The sequence below is a fragment of the Tenrec ecaudatus genome, chromosome 1, assembly GCF_050624435.1.
Source record: "Tenrec ecaudatus isolate mTenEca1 chromosome 1, mTenEca1.hap1, whole genome shotgun sequence".
Lineage (NCBI taxonomy): Eukaryota > Metazoa > Chordata > Mammalia > Afrosoricida > Tenrecidae > Tenrec > Tenrec ecaudatus.
Window position 1 is genome coordinate 200,518,691 of NC_134530.1, and position 17,894 is coordinate 200,536,584.

General features: G+C 38.6%; 1 protein-coding gene across 2 annotated transcripts in view; it reads left to right on the plus strand.

The window, feature by feature from the left end:
* HMCN1 (hemicentin 1) overlaps positions 1–17,894 on the plus strand; it is a 544,205-nt gene that overhangs the window by 153,363 nt on the left and 372,948 nt on the right. For both annotated transcript variants that reach the window (XM_075528409.1, XM_075528416.1), the window contains exons 3-4: positions 14,323–14,481; positions 15,964–16,086. In XM_075528409.1, the coding sequence (XP_075384524.1) occupies positions 14,323–14,481; positions 15,964–16,086 (282 nt within the window). The remainder of the gene's footprint in view (positions 1–14,322; positions 14,482–15,963; positions 16,087–17,894) is intronic.

The following is a 17,894-nucleotide window of genomic DNA, read 5'->3' on the forward strand; positions in this document are numbered from 1 at the left end:
GGCAGTTCTACCCTGTCCTCCAGGGTCGCTATGAGCAGGCATTGGCTCGATGGCAGTGAATCTGTTTTTTTAATTTAATCTTTATGGAAGCAGACCACTAGCTCCCTGGAAGCGGCAGGGTGGATTTGAACCACCAGTCTTTAGGTTAGCAGCAGAACAAAAACAATTGTGCCACCCTGTGCCTCTTTTTAATAAGTCCCCCAAAGTCAAGATATAAAAACCTACAAGAAGTTTTGTCCTCTTAAAATTAATTTGGCTTATAATTTTTTCTATGCACATTTATAATGGTTTATAAAATAAGAAACCTAAATTAAGTTTGAGGTATACTAAGTAACCGCTCATTAAACATTTTTGTTTTTCTTATACAAATATGGAAGTATCCTGAGGTAAAGCAAATAAAAATTTCAAAGAATAACGTAGCAAAAAAAATCGCTAGTCTAACTGAATTTATAACAGTTTCATTTTCCCTTTTCCTCTTTCCTTGGAGTTTGGAGACGTTTCTTGAAAAGCACAGGAGCTTTGCCGCTGGGGGAAGAAGGAAAGAAAAATGACAACAACTGGGATTCAAATCACAGCACTTTGAGGACTAATGTCCTTGTAAATAGGCAGCGCCACGTCCTGCCTCGGGTCACAATCTTTCAGAGAAACTATAAAGCTTGTTGGGTTTCAGAAAATGATATTGGCAGTGATATGCTTTCAAATCTCTTATTTAATTTCTTTAAGGCACAAAAGGCATATTAGTCAAATATTTGAAATGTTTGAACAATTTAGCTTTTTCTACAGTAATGTAATTACATTTCTAATTTCTTATATAGATTCCCCACAACTGAAAACCTTCAAACATAATTTCATTTTTTGTGAAGTCTTTTAATGAAACATACTTTTTTAAAAAAGCAAGTAAGAATAAGGATGAAAATATGGGGAACAACATCATCACATAGCAACAAGATAGATTTATGAAGAATAATAGGTAGCTTTAAATTTTATTTGACTGAAATTAGGTGGGGTGTGAATGGAGCTTTATCCTGTAGCATAAGGACAGTTGATAGAAAAGTACCAAGAAAAAATATGAAATTTCATGTTCAGAATGGCAAAAACTGTAGAGAAAAGGGAGAAAAGGTAATGCAACTGAATTTAAGAGTATTTAGTAGGCCAAGTTGAATTACCTACTCTTTTAAATCATGCTACTGCAAAAATGTGAGTTTTTGTTTTCAGATTCATAGAGGATGCTTCCATATGGTGTTAAGAAAACCAACCTCACATACAAAACCTTAGTTAAATATTAAGAAGTCAAGAGAATGAAAGAAAAAAAACCCGATTAAAGAAAAAGGGGAAGAGACTAGAAGTCATGTTAGATAGATATAATGTAGAGATAAAAATATGTGATTTTCATTTTTGGATTGAGCATGATTTTACTTAAAAATCCGTTCTTATTCCCATTTTAGTTTTCTTAATATATACTTTACTTACAAATTACATTTCATCCATTTCTGTGTGATGTGTTCCAACTCAGAGGGACCTGAGAGGCAGAGTTGAACCACCTCATAGGGCTAGTTTTGTCAAGTTGAAATTGATGAGCTTTTGGTTGGCAGTAGAGTGCTTAATCATTGTGTTCCCAAACCAAATTCACTGCCAACGGATTGATGCCAACTTCTAGCAACACCATAATCCACTGTAGGACTCTATAGTTCAACTGCCCCGGTGAATTCTGAGACCGTAACTACTTGAGTAGAAAGCCCTGTCTTTCTACCATAGGAACGGCTAGTGGTCTCAAACTGCTTACCTTCCGGTTAGCAACCCAATGCGGAGCCACTATGCTGACTGGAAAGGGGCGTTGGTGGCACAGACTTGGTGTTAAGTCTGGTGGTTAGAACACCTCCAACCGGAAACCAGAGAAAGATGTGGTAATCTGCTTCCTTAAAGCTTAAACCAAGCACCCAAACCACTGCCAACCCGTTGGATTTGAACCAGTGATCTGGTGGTCAGACACCCTGAACCTAAGCCCCGGTGGCGCTGTGGTTAAGGGCTCAGCTGCTAACTGAATGGTATGCAGCTCAAGCCTGCTAGTTGATCCATGGGAGAAATGACGTGGCAGTTTGCGCCCATAAAGCTTGCATTAGAGAGCAATTACAATGACCTTCGTGTTTTCTATCGCCTGTCAACACTAACGGTCTAAATCTTCAACACCTGACCTACCAGCTGGTTCAAACTCCCTCCATGCAAAGTAGAATGGTTTCTTGCCTAGCTTTGTGTCCTCAATCATGAGCGATCTCTCCACAACTCGTCCACGCCCCACTTGCCTTCTCACCAGCCTCATAGCAGCGGAGGCCGATCCTTTGACACAGTGGTTCTCAACCTCCTAACACCGCGACCCTTTCATACAGTTCCTCGTGTGGTGGTGACCCCCCCAACCATAAAATGATTTTCGTTGCTACTTCATCGCTGTCATGTTGCTACTGTTATGAATCGGACAACCCCTGTGAAAGGGTCATTCTATCCCCCAAAGGGGTCGCCACCCGCTGGTTGAGAACCTCAGTTCTAATGCATGTGGAATTGAGGTCATCAGTTCTTTCGTGTTTTGAATTTGGCCCCCGCTGTCTTAGCGCTTGTTTGGCAATCACTATGTAGGAATGGGTGAGCAGGGTGAAATTCTTGGGATGTAACATTTTTTATTTTGATTATGGAGATTTGAGGTTTGGACTCTGGAATATTCTGGTCATCTTTCAGGACATTGCTGGTATATTTGCTACAAGTAATGAATCCCAGCACCCGTCATGGTCACTGATGTGTGGGAGCACTGCAGTCGTTCTGGTTTATTTTATACTTCCTGGGATGCACACTTCAAATTCAATCCAATACCATTTAATGGCTTCCACATGTGTACATATGTATGTCTGATTACAGAACCCACAACTGTATTTTAAGAAAGGGAGCAATGAGGCCATGTCACTTTTCTCAACTTGCATTTGGGTCCATTTAATGACCAAGGTCTTAAAGGGAACAGACATAGCATGCAATGAAGACTGTCAAACAAAGGGCTCCCCGGCCAAAAGAATAAATTCAGTAGGTTATGGTCACGTTGCTGTTGATTTGATTCAGACAGAGTCGAACCGTGTTCCATTGGGCTTTAAATAGCTGATTTTTTGGAAGAAGACCTCCAGCCTTTCTTCCAAATACTGTTGTTAGAGTATTTATTGTAATGCCAATCAATTCCCGAGAGAGGGAGAGGGTGCGCATGTAGGGGAGTAGGCTGTATATACTTTTAAGATGGGATGCGCATATTCTGTGCTTGGTTAAAGAGCAACCCTTTTGGGTGCTGTAGCTAAATCACTTGCCATGGAAGAGGCATAGATCAAACTCAGGGATGAGCCTGTCATACGTGTTTAAAACTTCTTGACTGTTCATCAGATTTAGGTGTACCTGGTAAATCCCTGGTGTAAATGTGGTTAGAGACAAATGGGCAATGACCACAGAGATTGGAATGGGCTGATTGGAAAATAAATTACAAGAAGCGCCTGCTCTAAGATTAGCGTTCCTACTTCTCAGAGCCTTCATTTGATGGGCATTTTCCCATTAGGTTTTGGACAGGGACCCCATTTTCCTCCAACTCCTCTTAGAGTGTAAAGGTTCAGTTTATTCTAATGCCACTCCCACACTGCCTTATATTTAGAAAAGGCAACATGCTAATCTATGTTTTATTACTCCCTTAGCTGATTGGATTTCTGTTCATTCTTATTTAATCCTTCTTTCCAAGAATTCGTCTTTTGAACATAATTATCAGTGTAAGGCTGAGGCTAAAGGCCCCTTTCTCCCCTCCTCCCTTTTAATTCCAGGAGCAACATTCACTACCAAAGGTCACATGCTTCTGGTTTTTTTCAGTACACATTTTCCTCTCTGAAGTGTCTTTGACACTTAGTAAATTATAGCCATCACTTAAATTATAAAGATTAACAAATATCAGAGCACAGAGCAAGAATGTGCTTGTTGATACTAGTTTTATTCCAAGGTTGAAATAAAAGCATGAAGTTAAACAAAACCAGGTCCTTCCTATGCACATTGACAGACATGGGAAATTCGACTTGCTTTGCCATTCCTCACCATCACACCTTTCGTGTGTGTGTGTGTGTGTGTGTGTGTGTGTGGTGTAGGGGGGATATATTTGCATAACCTTACTAATTTTTCTTCTGTTAAGTATTCAACCTGACTATATACCAAGACAGAAAAAGAGTGGTAGGTAAGAGTAATTTTTTTTTGATGTATCACTGAAGTGGGATTCATATCAACTCTGAGCTTGGGTTAAGGAGCAGTTTTTTGGGACTTGCCTTAGTGAGGGGCTTAGTGCTGTAACTATATCACTTTAAGTGGACTAGACGTGTAGGAAGTTCAAATTACTTACCAAGTTGTGTATATTGTGTCAAGCTTACTCTGTACAATCTCATCCACACCCTCATCAAGCTTTGTCTATTTATTCATCAAACAATAATGGAACACCCACTAGAGTCCTCAGGAAACATGCAGTCTAGTGAGAGGAAACAGAACAATCATAATACAACCCAGTGAATTCTGAAATATAGATGGAATATTCTTCTGTGGGTATCCAAAAGAGTGGTGTTTTAGTCTCCTGTAAGCATATCCTTGTGTGGTGCCAATTGTTAAGCACCAGCTGATTAACAGAGGTTGACGCTTTGAACCCATCAAAAGACCTCTTGGAAGACAACCTGGCAATCGACTTCTCACAGGTCAGAGCCTTAAAAACCCTAGGAGACCATGGATGGGGGCCCCATGAGTGGGAATCTACTCACTCGCAACCCGTAGCAATGGCCATAGGCGTGTTGGAACTACACTGATTTATTGCTTGACAGATTTGGAGCCTGGAACTCCAGATCCACATGTCAGCTAGACTCTGTTCCCTCTTGGATCTCACAGATCCCTCCTGTGTCTCCTAGTGTGTGCCAGTCCTAGGTGTTCCTTGGTTGGTTTTCACATGGACAGTTTTCCTCGATCTCTCCTGTCTGTTCTTTGTGCTAAGGTTACTACTCACATTTGATTAGGACCCACCTCGCTCCATCATCGTGATAACGTCACCAATGGCATCTTCAAAGACCCTATTTCCAAATAAGATCATGTTCATGGTTCCGGGGGACAGCATTTCAGCATAGCAATTCTGGAGGTGTGATTCAATCCATAACAAGGGGGAATTTTCTTTATTGTTTGATAGTAAAGGAAGGTTGGTGGCATGCACTGGACTGTATAGTAAACGAATTGTGGTGCCTGGTGTCAGAAGCCACCTAGCACTCTGCTAGAGAAGCATGTGGTGTTTTGCTCCCTCAGTGATCGACAGCCTCAGAAACCCAGAGCGGCAATTCTGTTTTGTCCTAAAGGGTCACTGTGGTCACAATCTACTTAATGGCAGTAAATTGGTGTGTTTTGACAGTGTCACAATTGAGCTACTTGAATTGTAGCCACAGCAGTTGATGAAGGTAATAAAAGGGCTTCCTGGAATTAGCATGAACTCTGACATGAGGTTGAAATGAGTCCCAAAGCCCTGCTTTTTCACTTATTGATTGTGTGACTCTGGGAAAGGCTGCCAAGAGCACCGCTGTGCAAGTGAATGTGGTAAGATGATACATAGCTCACTAGTTACTGTAACAAATAAACTGTAGGAGAAGAATGCCTAACATCTCCGTGCTTGACCCGGAGTAGACATTCACAGAGTGAATAAAGGTAGAGAGAGCTGCTAGTGTCATACAAAGCATATATTCAACTAATGAGATTTTTAATGGATCCAAGTTCTTCCACTGTAAAGTCCTCTATCATAAATCATTTAGGGAATATTGTTTTGTATAAATTATCCTTTTGGTATTCAGGTCAAAACAGAAAATGACTGCTCTATTATTTTATTAAGTTTGTAACCAATATTAAAAGTTACTTTTTAAGTTTAAGTTATATTTCTATTGCCCTGATCAAATCAAATCTAACTTTGTGAGGATTATTTATTTATAACAAAAAGGACTCCTGGAGGTACTATCAAGGTCTGTGCTTCAGATTCTCTTTGGGAAAAAGATGAGACTTTCTGTTCCCATAAAGATTTTCAGCCTTGAAACCCTATGTAGCGTTGCTTTGAGTCAAAATCAACTTGATGGCAGGGGATATTAACAAACCAGAAAATTGTTATTTATCCATTTTTTTTTAAAGAAAATTTACCTTACTACTGACCTTTTATAAAGTATGTTATCTTTACTTTTGAATTACCTCTTCCAAGAGACAAAGTGTATCAAACACCTTTTGATCAAAACAACAGTCTCATAAGCATGAGTCTACAAGAAGACCAGTATCTCTTGTCAGAGACAGCTAACCCCCACACAACTCAATCACACCCAGTGCCACAGAGACAGAATCCCTGCTACGCGAAAAGCAAAATTATCAGGCAAAAGAACAAAAACAAAAACTATCAGGCACAAACAAATGAGCATGACCCAGACACAAAGGCATTTTTGAAGAAACAAAGACCATAGAACTACTCAGTAAAAGGTCAGAAAAATTATGTTTAAGTATTTTGGATGTAGTCCAGATAGAGAGTTTAAGAAAACAGTGTAAAGAACAGAACAATTAGAAACCATACAGCAAAAGCGCTGAAGAGAAACCAGGAAGATAATGACTAAGATAAATTATTCAGCACTTACAAAGAACAGAGTGTAGAAATGAAGAAATGGAAAGCCAAATTAGTGAGTTTGAAGACAAATGGCTCTACTCCAACTGCAAGAACAATAAACAAAAAGAGAAAAGAGTCTGAAGAAAAATCTAGAATTTTGTGGGACATTACCAAGAAGAACAACTTTTGTCTGTTGCATTGACATTGCAGACAGGAGGTAGAAAAATTATCCATAGATTAAGCAGTATAAAACTTACCTAACAGCGTAAAAGAGGAACACATTACAATCTAGGATGCTCAGAGAACTCCAAACAGGCTAGACCCCAAAAGAAAAAAGATCGTGAGATATCACAGTCAAATTTCTAATATAAAGAAGAAGAAGGCCATTCTGAAAGCAACTGGGGTGGAGGGGTGGTGGGATCGGAAGTCACCTACAAAGAAAAGCTCATAAGAACAAGCACAGGTTTTCAAGCAGAAAAGATATTGGCAAGAATACATCAGAATAACATGTGTAAACCCTGAAAGTGAAAAGGTTTTAAGCAAGAATTTTATATCCCCCCCCCAAATTATCACTAAAATATGAAGAAAGAAGAGTATTTCTAGAGAAGGAAAAATGAAAGGACTTTTCACGATTACAAAAATATAGCCAGGAGAGTACATTGGACTGATAAAAAAAAGCAAAGTTAGAGAAACCTGACATCAACATACAAGACAACTCCACCCAGAAATCAGCACACTGAAAACAGTCTTCCAAACAGCACAGAGATACAGGAAGAGCAAAGAAAAACCGATAACAACACACACGTACATCAACATAACAGTAACAAACCTACACATAGCAATAATGACACTGAATGTTAATGGATTAAAAGCTCTAGTCAACAGGCGTGAGTAGTAGACTAGATAAGACAAAAGTAGATGAATATCAAAAGATTAAGAACAAAATATATCAAAAAAAAGAAGAAAAAAATCTCCAGTAAAATTGAGTCTGAGACAAAATCCACTATGAGAGACAAAGAAGGACACGACCTGATGATTAAAGGGTCAATGGCCCTAGAAGACTACCGTGCCTCCAATAAAGACCTTTGAAATTCATTCATGGCACCCCTGTAGAACTGAAGAGGACAATAGACAAACACAATAGAAGGAGACTTCACCATTCTCCAGGAATAAAGACAGATTATTGGGAAGAAACTCCACAACATTACAGAACTCAACAACACATTGATCAAATTTGAACTCGTAGACATGCACAGAGCACTCTAGTTAACAACAGCAAAGCATACGTTAGTTGCCAGTGTACATGTAACGTGTGCTAAAAGAGATCATATATTAGGACACGGAACAGGCCTTAATAAATATAAGATACTAAGATTTTATGATTTATTGTCTCAGACCATAATGGTATAAAATTATAAATAAAAAAAATGGGAAGAACAACAGCAAAAAGGAAAACACATGGAAAATGTACAACACACTTTAAGCACTACTGGGTAATTGATGAAATAAAACAGAAATTTAAAAACTCATTAAAACAAATGAAAAGGGAAGTGCAACATACCTAACCCTGTGAGACACAGAAAGTGCAGTACTAGGAGGGCAATAAATTTACATAGGGAAAAAGAAGAGAGAATCAATTTACATCTTAGCCTATTTAAAATTGGGACCAAGAGCAACAAAATAATTTCTTACATCAAGAGAAAAAAATCATAAACTTTAGAATGAAATAAATGAATTAGAACAGAGAAGCAATAGAAAAAAATCCATGAGAAATTTCTTTGAAAGGATTAACAAAATGGACAAACTACTGGAAAACTTAAAGGAAAAGAACAAGAAGATGCAAATAGGAAGATTAAGAGATGTAAGGGGTTGTATCACAAGAGATCTAAGTGAAATATACATTTAAAAATATAACATTTCTATGGAATTCTGTACTGCAGCAAACTTGCAATCTTAGATGAAATGGACAATTTCTAGAAAAGCATCATGTACCAAATTAACCCAGACTGATGTAGAAACCCTCAATGTTGGTTGGAGGAAAAATAGAAGTGCAGATTGGAAGCAACATATGAGAGTGTACTAAAAAACAAAACAAAACCCAGGAAAAACTCTGATGGGTGGAGCTTTCATAATACACATTTTTCCTTCTAGGGCTAGAAAAGCAGTGAACTACTTACTCTCAGTGAGTGCACCCAGTGGCATCACCTGGGAAGGGTCTCCGTGGTCACAGTGAATTTTTTCATGAAAGCAATTTCATTCAAACTTCGTTTTTTGTGATGGCCGATTTAAGAGAACATCCTTCAGCTATGAAATGCTGTTTCCTGCTAGGGGAAAAGTGCTGCAGAAACTCTTAGCACTATGGGAAAAATTCAAGTATGCTTCTCAGTTCAAGAAAGGTGACATGCTGATTGATGACAAACCTCATTTTGAATGTCCATCAACTTTCTGAAATGGCCGAATGTTGACAAAATGCATGCACTTGTGCTTGACATCTGAGAAAAGACACTGAAGAGATGGGGAATTTATCTGGACTATCTTTGAATTAGGTCAGCGAATTTTAATGGAAGATTTAGGAATGAGAAGGTATGCTGTGAAAGTTTTGCCTCAAATTTTGACTGACCAGCAAAAATACTTCAACTGGAAACAAGCCGTGCTTCGAAAGAACAGCTCCAAAGTGACCCAGATTTAGTTCCTGAAGTTATTACAGGTGATGAGACGTGGTGCTATTCTTACAGCCCTGGGAATCAAACATCAATCAAGCCGGTAGAAGATGCCACTGTCACACTGTCCCCAAAGGCTCCCTAAGTGAAACCAAAGATCAAGATGATGCTCATTTGTTGTCTGATGTGAGGGAGATAGGGCATTTGGAGTTCATTCCATCAGGCCAGACTATTAATCAAGCTTTCAGTTTAGAGGTTCTGAAAAGATTGTGTAACAGTGTGCAACAAAAAGGTCTGATTTGTGGCAGACGGGAGACTGATTTTGCTACCATGATAATGCACCTGCTCTCACAGTCATTTCAGTGTGCCAGTTTGGGGCAAAAAACAACATGCCCCTCTTGCTCTACACACATTACTCACCAGACCTCACCTGGTGCAATTTCTTTTTGTTTCCACTAATGAAGAGGGACATGAAAGGACAGTGATTTGAGGATGTAGAAGAGGTGAAGGAAAAAAATGAGGGAGGTGCTGTCAGCTATTTGAACAGATGAGTTTGAAAAATGCTTCCAAGAATGGAATCACAGATTTGACAAATGTATTAAGTGTAATGGAGAGTACTTTGTAAAGGTTGTTTTGTTAAAAAAAATTACATAGCATGGAGGATCTGTTTTTTGGAGACACCCCATCATATAATCAAAATTAATGTTAAGAGTGAATGGACAGGGCAAAATATGACAAAATAATAATTTATAAATTATCAAGGGTTCATGATGGAGCGGAGAGGGAGGGGAAAAATGAGGAACTGATGTCAGGGGCTTAGGTGGAGAGCAGATGTTTTGACAATGAGGAGGGCAATGAATGTACAAATGTGCTTTGCACAATTGATGTATGTATGGATTGTGATGAGTTGTATGAGCCCTAATAAAACGATAAAAAAAGAGTGAATGGAAGGATACAAAGGGAAAAGTAAGTTCCGAGATGGTAGAATTAATAAGATTCGAGCATCAGTTAGGTGGTAGGAGAAAGAAGAGTCAAAGCTGACTCAGGATTTTAACCTGAGTATCTAGGGAGCCCTGGTGGCATCGTGGGTTATGTGTTGGGCTGCTAATCTCAAGGTTGGTAGTTTGAATTCACCAGTCACTTTACGGGAGAGAGACAAGGCAGATACCCACACTTCATCTTGAAGTATGGGTTGTATGGGAGAAAGACGGGGCTTTCTACTGTGAAGATTTAGAGTGTCAGAAACCACAAGGACAGTTCTTTGACCTGTAGTGTTTCTGAGAGTTGACATAGACTCAATGGCAGTGAGTTTGACTCTGTGCTGTATTATATACGTTTCTAGTTGTCTGAGGGGCAATGAGTATTCCCCCCACCCAGAAAAAGGGAGAAATAGGCCAAATAAATTTGGGATCTTAGGATTAAGTCAGAAGGAGCCCCCAAAGTGTAAGGCTCTACTGCTAATTGAAAGGTTTGAACTGGTGGTTCGAACTCACCAGCTTCATCCCATGAGCAAAAGACTGGAAATGTGCTTCCATAAAGATTATAATGTAAGAGACTCTATGGAGCTGTTCGGTTTTGTCTTATAGGGTCACCACGACTTGGAATAATTTAACAGCGCTCAACATCTTAATTAGTGCCATTAGCCAATTAATTCACAATATGCTTGGGAAGAATATAATGGCACTTGCTTTAGACACAATTAATTGGGGGGACCCTTAGAGTATCTAAGAGTAAGTATGCAGCAAGTAATTGAAAATGGAAAATTGGGACTTGAGATATAGGTATGGCCTGGTGTTTCGAGTGCATCAGTTTTTGGGAGGAGTATTATCTGCTAAACTAAATGCCCTGAAGAGGTACTGAAGTCATAGAAATTAGAGCTAGGTCATGCGAAAGTACAGGGATTGCGTATTCAGTAAAGTCTGGTGCTCTGTGGCTGATATCCTATCCAAAGTGGGAATCAAGGTCCTGCTATTTTAACACTCTGCTATTAAGGACATGGTCTATATTTAGTGGATAACTCGCTATTTCAAAGACAGTTTAGAGTTGGTGACCTGTTGCAACCATATAACAAATGCATCCACAGGCTGTGAGTTTTGCGTGAGGGGAGGGGAGGTCAGTGTAGGAGAAGATTGTGCAGTTCATCAGGACCAGTGCTTGCTTAAGTGGGTGATACCATCTTTGTAGGGTGCTGCAATGATCCAGGGAGCAGCACAAGTAGGCACCTAGATTTTATACCAGAGTTCTGGCTACAGCACAAATGTTTTTAATTGCCAATGGGATACAGAACAATTTTTTTTTTTTCTGAAAAAGAAGCAGTAGGTCAAGTAAGTTTGAGAACCCACTTTCTCATTTATTCTTGAGTTCCGGTGTTCCCTGGGACCACAAGAACCTCAGTATGCAAAAATGTGGTGCTTTGGTTTAACGATCTCTTCTAGATTACGATCTTCTGAAGGACAAGATACTTTATTCAAGCTTGTAATCTCAACATAGGAGCCCTGGTGGTGCAGTGTTTAAAGTGCTAGGATGGTATCACTCACTTGAGGAAGCGCTGGTCCTTCACTAAACCCCTTCAAAACTCACAGCTTGTGGGAACATTTGCTATTTAGTGGCAACAAGGCACCACCTGTAAAATGCCTTTGAAATTGTTACCAGTAATTCGATGCTCAAAACAGGTTGGTTTAGAGTAAATGCCCTTGGCTGCTAGTCATTAACAGGAACGCTAAGGAACTAATTTCACATGGGTCCTATACAATGAGCTAAAAAACACCTCATAGAAAACAGAATTAAAAGGATATAGACGTTTTTTTCAAGACTTTAAGAAGCACTGCTCTACATGGTCACAATAAAACCTGTGACAGATGGAACCTGTTTAAGACACAACCTTGTCAGAGGAGGAAAACTCAAATATTTTCCCCCAGTAGAATGTGATAGGAAGGTGGCAAGAGGACCCCCTATCGAGAGCTGAAAACCGCGAGATCTGGGAAAACAAGGCATTCATGAATATCAGGGGTGTCTCTAGACATTGAAAGCAAAACTGCACCAAACCAAGCAAAGCAAACCTACTTGCTGTGGCATGGATCCTGACTCATGGCCACTGAGCCCATAGGATTCTCAATGGCTGTGACCTTTTGGGACTCGATTGTGACGTCCTTTGTTTGAGGATCCCATTGAGTGGACTTGAACCAGCAACCACTTAGCAGTGGAGCACTCAACCAATTTGGCCACCTGTGGACTTCATGCGCACTCATATACAATTACATGTCGAGATTAAGTAAATAAGTATTGCTACTACTCTAGTTCTACTTCATACATGCATAGGTTTATTCCAAACAAAATGTATTTGAGTATGTTTCTGTGATCAGTGGATAGCTGTACACAAATTCTCTTAGAAATACACTTGGGTTAAATGTCATTAAGGTGCTTTCGGAAAAAAAAAATTAAAACAGTGGCTTCCTAGAGGATCAGGTGAGTCAGCTTAATTCAATGCAGAGAGGTGGCTCAGTAAGTTATGAATATTGGTTTTTTCCCCGATTCCCAAGGGGTAATCTTGATTTTCTCAAAGGACACAAGATGATCACAGATTCTTATTAAGAATAAGTTCTAAGAAAGTTAAAAAATGTGTTGTGAAGGAAAAGACTAGGAAATATGCCAAGAAATTTCCCCCATCATGACAAAGTACCTGCTCATTTGCTCATTTTTCTAGGCCAGCAAGGGCTGTTCTATGAATATTTCACTGGGAAATCTTAACCCAGCCACACTTCAGCCATGTTCTGGCCCCTTCAGATTTGTTTTTGTACTAAAACTCAAAGAAGAGTCCAAGGGAATACAGTTTGGGTCTTTTTGTTTTTTCAGTGCAGGGTTACAAAGATGGAAAATCTGCCTACAGTGTGTATAGACCTAGATGAAGGATGTATCAAGAATCAATAGCTTCACTTTTTGGTATTCTTTTTTGATAGAGGGTTCTTTGATTTTTATCAGTGATCTTTGACTTAGCTTCCTACATATTGTATCTTAATAGAAAAACTTGAAAAAGAATATTTAATATGAACTAGGTGCCTAAATATGAGAGATACACGTAGTATGCAATCAATAAAAACTGTGATTTTGAAGAACGTTTATTATAGTATAAACGTGATATAATACTAGAGTTCAGTAATTAATCTAGATCTAAAAATACAGCATTCTCAATTTTTTAATGTGAAAACACATATTTATGAAGGAAACTGATGTGATATGAATTCTTCTTTAGGGAAGGAACCAATTTTGTGTAGGAAAATACTTGAATCTAGGTAAATGGAAAATAAAATGCAGAGAGCATGAGTTAGTAGGCAAAATGAAGCAGAATAATAGTGGGGAGAGTGAAGAGAATGTATTTATATGTGGTGGTCTTGGAAGGCTTCACTGTTAAGTAGTATTTGAGCAGAAATTTGAAGGAAAGTGAGAACTAGACCAGTATGCTTGGTTTCTGGAGAGAATGATCCAGTAATGAAGGAAAACAGGAGTTATAGAATTGATGAGTTTATAGCTTAGTAGGCAGCTTTTGTTATAAGCACATCAATTGTTTCACGTGAGAATATGAGACTGATACTGCACATGCTTTGGTAGATAATATGGTAGGAGGATATGAACATACTCTTGGTTATTTCCTATGAAGCAAGGTTATCAAGTAAAAGTGAGAAGGGCTAATAAGATGGAGAAGATGAATAGTCGTATAAAAGAATGGAAGAGTGAATGGAAATCTAATTAAAATATCTAATATGCTATTTATTTTTTCTTGTGTATTATGGACGGGTTTTCTACAAGTACAGGTTTTACAAGCTGCACATCGCTTTATATCTTTTCACATCCCCTTCCCCCCAAAGTGACTAATCCAATCAGAAATAAAAGTAACTAAGTCAAAAGAACTTATTCATGAGTAAAGAGTTCTTAAGACAATTTATTATTACTAAAATGACCCTTTATTCCTTGCTGATTAAATAATTGCATTTTTCTCCCTCTACTCCCAAATAGGGTGGTGGTGATTGTCCAGAGATGAGCATTGGAGCTATAAAAATTGCCTTGGAAATTTCTCTTCCTGGCTCTTTCATCTATGTTTTCACTGATGCACGGTCCAAAGACTATCGGCTTACCCATGAGGTGTTGCAGCTCATCCAGCAGAAACAGTCACAGGTGGGTAAGGAATAAATCCCCAAATCGTTTCATCTGAATGATGGAAAAATAAAGTGGCTCAGAGGTTGCCTCTCTTCTTAATTATTCATGTATGGCAAATAACCGTTATAACTATCAATGCATATACATTTGATTAATAGTGGTGGTTCAGTGGGTTAAGCATTAGGCTGCTAACCAAAATGTCAATGGTTTGAATCCCCCAGCCACTCCAGAAGAGAAAGCTATGGAACCCAATGAAGCTGTTCTACTCTGTCCTCTAGGGTCGTTTTGAGTTGGAATGAACGCAATGACAGTGGGTTGGGTCACATTTCATATGAAAATTTTGCTTTTTAAATATAAAGCTATATTTTGAAATTTGATTTATGGTCAAGAATAGGCATAGAAGAACACATACCAATTCAAGTTTTTAACATGTATACTTCAATGACACTGGTTAAACCTTTCAAGTTTCACAACTGCTCTATAACAACATTTAAAAAATTATTCTTCCTCTATAAACATATAATCACCACCCTCAAGTTTTTGTCTAATCTCTTGAATTGCTGTTGTCAATTTGATCCTTGAAAGAGCACAATGCTCAGGCAAATATTCCTTACTAATTAAGCTGAACTATTATTGATTCTAAGGAGACTTTAGAGTATATTTTGAGTTTCAGTTTTACAGATCATGCCTGAGCAATCATTTTAGTAACTCACCCAGTTTATTCATGAAGTTTGGGTTCTTGGTTTGGGTTTAAAGTCAAGGTTTCGCATAGCATTGCAGTTAATTGGCCCAAGATCGGAATATTGGCTTCTTTTCCCATTCCGGTTCATTGTGCAGTGTCTGGCTTGAAAACAGCTTGCAGTCAGCCCGCCAAGACACATTCATTGGTCTATAGGGTCGCTATCCATTGGAATCAACTCCGTGGCAGTGGGTTTGCTTTCTTCACTCATTTACCTAAAGCAACAGAGCAAGAGGAAGAGTCAGGGAGAGGAAGACAAAATACTAACTGCCTTCATGAACAACTGACTTATTTACCATGAGACCAGAAGAACTGGATAGTGTCCAGCTTCTGTTCTATTACTGAATGTTTTAATCAAAGATTCTATAGAAGAATCTCAATTTTCAGAAGGAAAAGACCTGCTAGAATTCAAATTCTCATAGGATTCAGACTTTTTAGAGTCATGAAACCTTGTTTACTAACAAATAGAAGAAACGACTGGGGATTATTTAAGGTGGTTAATATCTTATCCTTATGAATGAGCATATGCATCCTTATAAATGAGCTATATGGCCCATATTTAAAATATCAGTTTCAACATGGCGTTTGCTGAAATCTGGCTTCATGTCTCAGAAACCCAAAGGAGCCGTTATTTGCTGTACTCCCTGTGAGTTGAAATCGACTTGGTGACCATGAGTTTGGTTTGGTTTGGCTATGCACACATTTTATATTTATAATCTTCTGGAAACCTTTTAACTGTCTTTTTTTTTTTTGGTAATTAGGTGGTATTTGTCCTCACTGGAGATTGTGATGACAGAAGCCACATTGGATATAAAGTATATGAAGAAATCGCCTCCACAAGTTCTGGTCAAGTATTTCATTTGGACAAAAAACAAGTTAATGAGGTAGGTTGAGTTAAGTGGGTCTCTTTCATTACAAGTTATCAACCTAATTATGGCACCTACAATTAAAAAAAACAATTTGATGAAAAATGGCTCAGTTCTTGTCTAGAGGGAACTTATTAAATTAAATAAATTAATCTTTGGAAAAACTTAGATTTAATCACAAGTAATTTCTAGATTGCAATATGTTACACTGACAAATTATTTAGACTTAAGCATAAACTCAATTGAAATTTATTTAGTAAAAATCAAGATTTAAAAAATACTTTTTATTGTGAAGTAAGTAAAGGTTTATTGGGCAGATCATTAGTTTACGTTGAATCAACATTTTGTTTCAACTCACCATTGCATACTTTTAATGAAGAATCAGGAATTTTTATAGTACTTGTTATTTATTATGGTTGATTTGTGTTTCTGATGCTCTAATTTTGAATATGTGGTAAACCAGGTTTGACTGCCCACTACACTAGATGTGAGAAAATTATTATCGAGCTAAATTCTGTTGACGTTTGCCATCTGTGAGGTGCTTTAGTGACCGTTGAGTCTGTTGGATTGCTAACCACAGATTTAATTGTTCAAACCCACCGGTCTCTCCTCCAGAGAAGGATGAGGCTCTCTGCGTCTATAATGATTTCCAGCATGGGAAACCATGAATCGAGTCCCGTGAGTCAGAATCAACTTGGTGACAGTGCGTTTTTCTTGATATACTTACATAAAAACTTTCATTGTAGTACAAACTATCACAAAGAGTAAGTAACTTTTTTGTATTAAAAAAAACAAACAAAACAAGAACCTGTTTCAAATGTGCCTTGGCCTCCCTCATACAGTAAAATGAAATTTATTAATTAGGCGCTTCGAATTCTGGAAGCATGTTAATACAAAGATAAAGTTTTATTTTTAAAATAATTTTATTAGGGGCTCATGCAATTCTTATCATAATCCATATATACATCAGTTGTGTAAAGCACATTTGTACATTCATTGCCCTCATCATTCTCAAAGCATTTGCTCTCCACTTAAGCCCTTGGCATCAGGCCCTCATTTTTCCCCTCCCTCCCCACTACCCCCTCCCTCATGAACCCTTGATAATTTATAAATTTTTATTTTGTCATATCTTGCTCTGTCCCACATCTCCCTTTCCCCACTTTTCTGTTGTCTGTCTCCCAGGGAGGAGGTCACATGTATATCCTTGAAATCGGTTCCCCTTTTCCAACCCACCTTCCCTTTGCCCTCCCAGTATCGCGACTCACCCCACTGGTCCTGGATTCCCTGTGTTTCCAGTTCCCATCTGTATCACTGTACATCCTCTGGTCTAGCCAGATTTTCAAGGTTAGAATTGGGATCATGATACTGGGGGAGGATGAAGCATTTAGGAACTAGAGGAAAGTTGTATTTTTCATCATTGCTACATCGCACCCTGACTGGCTCATCTCCTCCCCAAGACCCTTTTGTGAAGGGATGTCCAGTGGCCTGCAAATGGGTTTTGGGTCTCCACTCCACATTCATCCCCTCATTAACTATGGTAAGATTTTTTTTTTGTTCTGATGATGCCTGATATATGATCCCTTCGACACCTTGTTATCACACAGGCTGGTGTACTTCTTCCATGTGGGCTTTGTTGTTTCTGAGCCAGACGGCTGCTTGTTTACCTTCAAGCCTTTAAGACCCCACATGCTATATCTTTTGATAGTCAGGCACCATCAGCTTCCTTCATCACATTTGGTTGTTCACCCTCTTTGTCTTGAGCGGTTGTGTTGGGAAAGTGAGCATCATAGAATGCCAATTTAAAAGAAGAAAGTATTCTTGCATTG